This window comes from Triticum aestivum, chromosome 2A, assembly GCF_018294505.1.
Source record: "Triticum aestivum cultivar Chinese Spring chromosome 2A, IWGSC CS RefSeq v2.1, whole genome shotgun sequence".
NCBI lineage: Eukaryota > Viridiplantae > Streptophyta > Magnoliopsida > Poales > Poaceae > Triticum > Triticum aestivum.
Genome location: NC_057797.1, coordinates 559,705,394 through 559,714,628, shown reverse-complemented (window position 1 = coordinate 559,714,628; position 9,235 = coordinate 559,705,394). Strand labels below are relative to the sequence as shown.

The following is a 9,235-nucleotide window of genomic DNA, read 5'->3' as shown; positions in this document are numbered from 1 at the left end:
CTAGCTTTATCTAAAATGATGGCAAGGGCATCAACAGCAAGGTCAAACAGCAGGGGAGAAAGGGAATCACCCTGTCTGAGCCCTTTAAATGTTTTGAAGTAAGGACCTATGTCATCATTTACTTTGACTCCAACATGTCCCCCCCCCTCATTTTATGCATAACCCAGTCACACCATTTATCAGGGAATTTTTTTAATTTAAGCATCTTATGGACAAAAGGCCATTTGATTTTATCATATGCTTTTTCAAAATCCACTTTGAATAGCATAGCACTTTGTTTTTTAGTGTGAATAGAATTAAGAGCCTCATGCAGTATCACAACACCTTCCATACCTTTCACAAAGGCGGTTTGAATGGGAGAAATAATTAGATTAACTACCTTGCTCAATCTGTTCATCAGCACTTTAGTAACAATCTTGAAACTGGCATTCAAGAGACAAATTGGCCTAAATTTTTGAATCTGTCTAGCATCTTTAACCTTTGGTACTAATGTAATAATCCCATAATTCAATCATGCCAGGTCAACTTTACCACTGTGGAAATCATCTAAAATAGTATTTAAATCTGTCTTAAGCAGCTCCCAAAAGTGCTGGTAGAAATCCACAACAAATCCATCAAGGCCTGGACTTTTGTTTTTCTCCATGTTGAAGATCACATCCCTGATTTCTTCTAGACTAAAAGGTTTAATCAAATCATATTCTTCCTTTTGAATGTCCAAATTAATAGTGGACTTGTCAGCTTGTCCAAAAAAGGTTTTGTAATAGGTAGTAACATGTTCCATGAGTTTAGAGTCACCCTCAATGAGTTCCCCTCATGTTCTAGAGCAGTTATCCTATTCTTCCTTCTTCTGCCATTAACTTTGGCTTGGTAGTACCTAGTATTAGAGTCTCCCTCCTTTATCTCTCTATCTTTATATCTTTGCAGCCATTTAATTTCCTCCATTTTCGGGATATCTTTCAGTTCTTTCCTCCAACCTTTCTGAATCTCCCTATCTTGAGCACTAAGACCATTATTTTCAGCTTTTTTTGTCAATCTCATCTAATAGCTCCAACAATTCTTTTTTTATTTTTCTATAAGCAGCATTTGCATTGATAATTCAACCTCTGATTTTCTGTCTGATGTTTCTCATTTTAGTTTGCCACCTGTCTAAGCCAGATCCTTTACATTTAATATTCTAATTTTTTTCCACAAAATCTTTAAACCCTTCCATAAGCATCCAAGCATTTTCAAATCTGAAAATGGGCTGGTTTTTTTTGTGATTACCAGTGTCTAACAATAGAGGGGTGTGGTCAGATATCTCCCTTTCCATGGCATTCATCATAGCTAGGGGGTATTTGTCTTTCCAATCAAGGCAGATTAAAATTCTGTCAAATTTCTCATATGTGGGTTCAGGCAGATTGTTTGCCCAGGTGTACTTCCTCCCATTCAAAGGGAGGTCTCTGAGCCCAGCATGTTCAATAATAGCATTAAAAACAAAGCTAAAATGATCCGGTCCTTCAGGTTTGTTCTTTTCTGAACTATTTCTGATAAGATTAAAGTCCCCTTCCAATTGGCCTGTAATATGCCCGTCCATGTAGCATTTCTGGTGTGCTGACTCTATTATTTTGAAAATAGTTTGCTGGCTTTGGTGACGTGGCTCGGATCCTGGGCCAAGATTCGTGTGAACGAATCCGACGGGAGAGAGCGTGTTCGCTCGGGTTGGCCTCCCCAGGATATTGGTCGTCATATAGCATTTCCGTATAGAAAAGATAAAGGCTAGGTTCATTGCAATGAGGATAATCAAGAGAGGATAACGATCCATACAGCGCCAATCAGGCATACATGCACATAACCTAATTGGAGAACTTGAAGAGCACGTCGTGCTTGTACACCTGGCCGGGCCTCACGATCGACGACGGGAACTCCGGGTGGTTGACGGCGTCGGGGTACGCCTGCGTCTCCAGGCACAGCGCGCCGTACTGCTCGTACACCTTCCCGGCCTTGCCCTTCTCGTTGCTGACCCAGTTGGAGGTGTAGAGCTGCACCCCGGGCTGGTTCGCCCACAGCTCCAGCGCCCGCCCCGACTCCGGGTCCCGGACGAACGCGACCTTCCGCATCGCGTCCTGCTTCCCGTCCACGACGAAGTTTATGTCGTACCCGCCGCCGCCGCCGGCGACGACCTCCATGTGCGCGCCCACGGGCGTCGGCGCGCGGAAGTCGTACATGGTGCCGGCCACGGGCGCCACCTGGCCCGTCGGGATCTTGGTGTCGTCGAGCGGCGTGTAGCGCGACGCGAGCAGCTGGAGCTCGTGCTCCAGGACGTCGCCGCTGCCGTGGCCGGCGAGGTTCCAGTACGCGTGGTTCGCGAGGTTCACCGGCGTCGCCTTGGTCGCCGCCGTGGCGTTCATGCGGATGCTGAGCTCGTAGGGGCCGGAGAGCTGGTACGTCACGTACACGTCCAGGTCGCCCGGGAATCCTGCGTGCGTGCGTGCCCCAAACGTGGTCCGCGGAAACAAGTGCAAGTCAGCTCTACAGTACGTACACGAGTGATTTTCTAACACAGAGAATATGCTACTGTATTGCAATTTGCAAATTTGACTTCTTGGATAAGGTGTAGTAGTATTTTACACCGAGTTGTCATGAATATAGATCAACTGACGTGCAAGAAAATAGTACTATAGAACTTTGGACATGTGGCCGCCTCTCACACACGTCCATGTCACCGACTGTTTTACCTTGCTCTCCGTCGAAGCTGTGGTAGAAGAAGGTGATGTACGGGGTGTCACCGCCGCGCACGTACTCCTTGACGGTCCATATGACCTTGCCGAACCCCCTGTGCCCGCCTAAACACACAGAGATCCACAAGATGATTAGCGCATGTTCACTCACTCCCATTATAAATAAAGGAAGTAAAAAAGAAGTGTCAAGCATACCGTGAATGGAGTTATTGCCGTCGTTACGGAAGAGACGGTAGGCTTTCCCGTCGAGCACGAAGCGGGATTTGGCGATTCTGTTCACCACGCGCCCGACCGTGGCCCCGAATGAGCCGGTGCCATTCTGATTGGAAACATTGCACAAAACCATAATGAACAGATGCTTATTTATATGGATTCATCATGAAAAATAGCTAAAGAACCCTTGCATTTGGTAGCAGAGTTCTGTACCGCATATTACAGTTTCTCTCGTTATTACAGTTGCTATCCCTGCATTGTTTTATTTATCCTTTTAGCTGTGCGTGTTTATATGTCAAGCAATAAACATAAGCGCGATGTTTCGGCGGTAATAACACATGGTCAACGGTGCAACAACAAGAAAAAACAGTGCAACAATGCATAGGTATATCTGCCGCTCTGAAACGGCGAAAACTTAAAAAAAACACAGAGGAATTCGTGATCTTACAACATATCCACGAAGGGTGTCGTACCCGAGGACAACATCAGCCAAGTTTCCTACAAGAAAACGTATGACCTACTAAGCAACAAGAACAACAACAAAAAAGTTGCAAACATATGCATATGGGTACTTGCAAGCAAGAAAAACCCAGCCATGACCATACCTTGGCCATCAGGGACGAGGACGGAGACGAGGGTGGCTCCCCAGTTGGTGACCTTGATGGAGAAATCCCCCTTCTTGTTCTTGAGCCCGTAGAAACCGACCGGCTTCCGCTCGGCATTGGCGCCGGCGGCCAGCGCAAGGCACAGCAGCAGCGCGACAGGAAGCAGTGCAGCTCTAGCCATTGTGGGGCAGCACTACCACCAGCAGATGAGATGAGCCTGCTGGTTTGCGCGTTTCAAAGAGCAGAGGAGGTGTGGCTACTGTTGATTGAGCATGTAGTCGCCTATGTATAGTAAGGAGATGCTGAGCTGAGTTCCACTCTGCCAGCTCCTACTTGGGGAAGTCAAAACTCTTGATCAAGTTCCTCTGATCCACGTTCATTCTGTGTGGAGATCTGAGATCTTTTAAAGTAAAAATCATGGAGATCTGAGATCTGCCAATAGTTTATGGCGGCTAATCCCAAATGGCTCGCTTCATCTCCCGTTAGTTTAGGGCGGCTAGTCTCGAACTCATCTAGTTTTCTCCTTGTATGCCCATTCTCCCATTAGTTTAGGGCGGCTAGTCTCAATCTCATCTAGTTTTCTCCTTGTATGCCCATTCGTCCAGTCTTTGGTACACGTCTTTTCTGAGAGGCAAAGTATTTCCTTCAGGCAAAATCTATTAACCCAAACAAAGATTAGCAGTAGCAGGTATCGAGTTCAATCAGGCTGAGAGACATCGAAGTGGTTTCTGCTTCCAAACAAAAAGAAACATCTGCATGGAGTGCGTAGACAAAAAAAGTTCCACAACAAAAAAGTTGATGTTGGGATCAAGAGTAATATAACATGTCGATTTCGACACCCCAAGACGCATGACTAATAAGAAAGTAAGAAGCGAGATAACATTTCATCGTTACAGAACTGCAAAGGACTAGTACCTGGACGTCCCAAGATTTCAAAAAAATAATAATCAGACATTCTAAGCCAAAATTCAATTTTACAAAACCCTGCCTAGCTGCGGCGCACCGAATTTCTTAGGAGTAATAATCCACAAGCAAATAAGAAACAATATATCAAATACACACGGCTTATTGGCAGTAACTACGACTGACTGGACCGGCATGTTGAATGCAGATCAGAAGAATTGCCGGACAACATGTACAATGGACTGACTAAACATCCATGAAATGTTTATCAAGCAAAGAGAGGAAGCATAAAATTCAATAGGCAACACGGTGCCTTTTATGTACAACCAAACTGACATAATTTGCAGGCGGAGAAAACACTTCAGAGCTTATCTATATTGGCGTTCCTGAAGCTGCCACCGAGGAGTGACAGTAGGCCGCCACCGTGCACCCTTCCCTCAGGAACAGGACAGCCTGCTTCTCTGCCCCCATGCACAGTAGGCTCCGACGATGACGAGGGCATCATGGAGCGAGGCACAAGCAGCTGCGGAGGTATCATCGCTTGGCTCCTCACTGTGCCGTCACTATCTGATGCTGTGCTGATGCCTGATGAAGAGTGCTCATTTGTCATGCTACTTGCAGCGGTGGTTGATGATGCCACAATGCCACTGAAGAGGCCTGGTCCGATCATGCTCCCTCCACTCTTCACCATTCCATGTTCTTGCTGCCTGGCCACCAAGGTTCCATGTGCGGCACACAGGCCACTCTTGCCACGGGCGAACTTCTCACAACCGGATCCCCATGTGCAACGTTTGCCTCCACCATGGGCTTTGCAGAAGTCTGTACTACCTTGAGCACTCTTGCCACAATTGTCAATCCTGCAACGCTTACCACCACCGTGCTTCACACAACAGTCAGTGCGGCCGCGGGCACTCTTGGTGCAGCCAGGCGCTGCACAGCGCTTCCCACCTCCATGTGCCACACAGAATTCAGTCCCCCCATGTACACTCTTTGGGCAGACACCACCTCCTTCGAACATGCATCTCTTCCCACCACCATGAGCTTTGCACAGAGGTGTGCTCCCCTCTGCACCTCTGCTGCACCCATCGAAGACGCACCTCTTGCCGCCACCATGCGCTTTGCAGTATAATGTACTGCCCTGAGCCCCCTTGGCACAGTCCGGATACTGGCACCGGCGTCCACCACCATGAGAAATGCAGAGTCCAGCCTTCCCCTCAGCACTCCGAATGCAACCTTCCTTTGCACACCTCTTCCCACCACCATGCTTTATGCACCGTCCAGACTTACCTCGTGCAGCTTTAGGACAATCAGGATATTCACAACGGCGGCCTCCACCATGAGCAATACAATAATCTGTCTTTCCCTCGGCACTCTTGGTGCAACCAAGCTCCTCACACCGCCGTCCTCCGCCATGGGCCTTGCAATACGCAGTGCTGCTCTCAGCTCCTTTATGGCACCCAGGCTTATGGCATCTTTGCCCGCCTCCATGAGCAATACACAGCCCTGATGAGCCTCTGCCACCTTTGGAGCACCCCTTGAACCTGCACTTCTTAGGATGACGGGGATGACTCCGTTGTTCTGATGTGGTTGCTCCAGTGACCACATCAGAGCTCACACCAAACGAAGTCTCTGTCGTAGCAGAAGGTTCAGGGCTGAGCTGAAGATGTTGAATATGCTGAGTATTATTGCTGTTGTAGTGTGTGGAGTTTAGTGAATCTCTGCTTTGTAATTGTGTCTCATTGGCAGCAGAAGAACTGGAGCGGGGAGCAAAGAGTAGCGATGGCATGTAGCCACCCATGCTCCTTACAGCAGCAGATGTTGAAGCCTCGTCAACAACAGCAAAAGAATGAACTGTTTCATTTGGTGTTTGCAGAGGCTGAATTGTTTCTGCACCATCTGTCTGCAGGCCAAGCCTCAGCACCCCTGGGTCAGTGAAAGAGAAACTCTGGCCAGACAAAGTCTGAGATTCTTTTGACTTATATACACCAGTGGGCTGATAATGTGTCGAGTAAAAATCAGGTGTTGGACCCAACCCTAGAACAAGCTTGCAACCATCATCTCTCGTTGTGATGTTATTCATGCTTTGTGTACTTTCATCACCATGGCCACAATTAGCCATTGCTGAGCCGACGCAATCCATGCGAACTGCGCTTTTGGTCAGGTTGTTCAGGGCGTAGCTTGGAGCTGATTGTGCCATTAAGACAAAGGGGTCATTCATCAGAGGTTGGTTTGTGGTATCCACAAAGCTGTTATCCATCACAGCTTAACACTATGACAGCTGGGCCAGAGCAAATAATATCAGGATTACTGGGGAGCTGAAGAAACAGGGGCTGGATAATCTTTCAGACACTGATGGTCGAATAGACAAAATGGAAGAAAATCAGCAGGAGCGTAGTACCAAAGCAACCACCACTGACAAACCCTGAGGTGTCTGCACGGTCCATAACTGTGTTGTTTCTGGTGAGAATTTATGATCCAAAGCTAACCAGCCTCCTCAACACTAAACAACATCTCTTGCAGTTGACATCAAGCATAGGCAGGACTGATAAAATGAATTGTGTTGGCCAATCTTCGAACTACAAAAATAACACAATATGTCAGCTCAAATTCAGATAATAAACATTTGTTTGGCATGAACTGAACCAGTTGTATGCCAAAAGACGAATTTGTGTATCTTTCCAACAAAGGAAAGGGGCATAACAGAAATGCCTCCAATAACCGAGAGCAGGAACATGCGCAAATGATAGCCCTAAGTCCTAACATTTCAACATAACCTTTTGACCCACTGATACCCCCGCAGATGCTAAGTTTGCAAGCTTGAGTGAAATAAGTGGTTTTTAGTTTAACTACCTCTGTCGCTATCAGGTATGATGATTCATGATTACATGCAGACCATGTTACGGTACATCCACCAAAGTCAGCTAGCACCAGTTACAATGCAATCCAAACACATTCCACTAGCAACAGGGAAGAACCCCCAGGGGAATGTGATGGACACCATCATCCATTTATGTCATGTCAGATTGCTCATGGAGGCGTTACAACACAATCTAAACTCAAGATGAACTAACAAACAAGCAACCGTGACCATAAACCCATGTTGTTCTCTTCTGAATAAATAAGCAAAACTCTGGATTAAAAAAATGAAACCACTGTCAAACATGTCCCTTTTTCTCGCAATTTTTTGGTATTATAGGCACAAGTACTATGAAATTTTAACATATTTGAAGGGCGTTAACAACAGAACCTCCCCATAATTAACCGTGCATTCGATCAGATGTTAAACTGTACTTCCTCTGTGCCAAATTATAAGACGTTTTTGGTAGGCTATTTAGCTTACCAAAAACGTCTTATAATTTGGGACAGGGCTAGTAGCTCACACTGGATGGCAATAAAGATGACAAATCGTTCAAAATACAGGTGCAAGGGTAGACTAGTTGACTTCAAACTTGCAGCTTGTACAGAAACTGAGAGACAACTAGTCTGGACAAGATTGCTTAATGAAGAGCACGCTGTACCTCCCTTGGATTTAACCATGCCGTTTCCCCCACTGAAACGGACAGCAACTTTTGTTGCATGGCAAGACGAAATTTACTGAGAAAGATGTAGGACACGACGCATGAACCTTCCCCTAGCAATCAAGGAAGTAGCCAGAACAAGAAAAACATGCATAGCCTGTGACAGTCTATCTTGTCAAACTGAAAGGACATGGGCAGAGAGAAGAAAGAACACCCCAAAGAGTAAGATGATGCCTTTTATCCGGAGGGATACAGGGTTCAGAGCCCCTATACCCATACCATCTCAATTCAGAAGTCAGAACACCCCAAATCGAGAACCTCAGATACTCCAAAAACGGAAATCCCCTCCTCGATCCTAGCCCCCGCAAAAACCTGAAATTCTCCCGGTGGCTGACTAGAACAGATCTGGCCGCGGCCGTTCCCATCAGTAAAAGTCCCACCGGAGAAACAAATGGCGGCAGACATGAATCCCCCCAAATCAATCGACACGCGAGAAGAGAGGACGAAGGAATTGGGACCAGCGACGGCTCGTTCCTTCCTCGGAGCCCCCGAAAGCCGTGACGACGTGCAAAAGGAGGGAGGACGGAAAAGGACAAGAGGAGTGCGTGCGGCAGCGTATCTCTATCTCCGCGAGAGGGGGGAGGAGGGAGGCGGGAGGCAACGGTCACCTGGCGCGCGCACGGCGGAGGGGGCGGGCGGCCTGCTGAGAGGCGGCGGGAGGGCGGAAATCGCGGCGGGCGATGAGGCGGAGACCGGGACGGCGATGGGGAGTGCTTGTGTTTCGCTTTTGGTGCGGGCTGCGGGCGGTGGCGTCGCGAAGTGCCTGCGCGCGTGGGAATGGAGGCGGGGCGGGGCGGGGGCGGGGAGGGAGAGATTGGTAGGGCTCGCCTGGTGCAGGTGGGTGGGACGGGTTGATGACGGCGGGAGTACGAGAGAGCGCCTACCTACCTGGCACTGCCAGGCTTGTTGGCTCAGCTCAGCTCGCTGAGCCAAGCGGCAACCAGCGCCAGCTGGTCTCGTCACCCCTTTCTCGCGTGTTGCGTATCGTGTGTGCGCTTCTCTCTTTTCTTTTAGCCGAAAAGGAAGTCGCGCCTCATGTGGCGACAAGATGAGGCTTTGGGTTCCTCCGTACCCAACTGCGCAACCCGAAAATTCCAGAAGCGGGGCGCGGTATACGCACGGGAAACGCGTACGTACACACAACCGTTCTTTTTTTCTTTTGAGCCACATATATACACGACGTCTACGGGAACTAAAGTTTGCGGACTTAAATAAACAA

General features: G+C 48.0%; 2 protein-coding genes across 2 annotated transcripts; both read right to left on the bottom strand.

Annotated features, from left to right (window-relative positions):
• Positions 1-1,742: 1,742 nt before the first annotated feature.
• On the bottom strand, positions 1,743-3,892 carry LOC123185565 (galactose mutarotase). The gene is made up of 5 exons (XM_044597426.1): positions 3,536-3,892; positions 3,379-3,428; positions 2,913-3,036; positions 2,715-2,822; positions 1,743-2,455 (listed from the first exon to the last, which is right to left on the bottom strand). Exons 1-5 carry the CDS (start codon positions 3,714-3,716, stop codon positions 1,833-1,835), a joined length of 1,086 nt encoding a protein of 361 aa, XP_044453361.1. The 5' UTR covers positions 3,717-3,892; the 3' UTR covers positions 1,743-1,832.
• A 600-nt stretch (positions 3,893-4,492) lies between these two features.
• On the bottom strand, positions 4,493-8,816 carry LOC123189412 (uncharacterized). Its single transcript, XM_044601822.1, has 2 exons — positions 8,625-8,816; positions 4,493-7,014 (listed from the first exon to the last, which is right to left on the bottom strand). Exon 2 carries the CDS (start codon positions 6,693-6,695, stop codon positions 4,800-4,802), a length of 1,896 nt encoding a protein of 631 aa, XP_044457757.1. The 5' UTR covers positions 6,696-7,014; positions 8,625-8,816; the 3' UTR covers positions 4,493-4,799.
• Between the last annotated feature and the right edge of the window lie 419 nt (positions 8,817-9,235).

Coding starts and splice junctions, on each gene's coding strand:
- LOC123185565 (XM_044597426.1), bottom strand. CDS start 3,716: ATGGCTAGAGCTGCACTGCTTCCTGTCGCGCTGCTGCTGTGCCTTGCG. Junction 2,823..2,912: donor CGGCAATAACTCCATTCACG/GTATGCTTGACA, acceptor CTGTGTGTTTAG/GCGGGCACAGGGGGTTCGGC. Junction 2,456..2,714: donor CAGCTTCGACGGAGAGCAAG/GTAAAACAGTCG, acceptor GCACGCACGCAG/GATTCCCGGGCGACCTGGAC.
- LOC123189412 (XM_044601822.1), bottom strand. CDS start 6,695: ATGGATAACAGCTTTGTGGATACCACAAACCAACCTCTGATGAATGAC.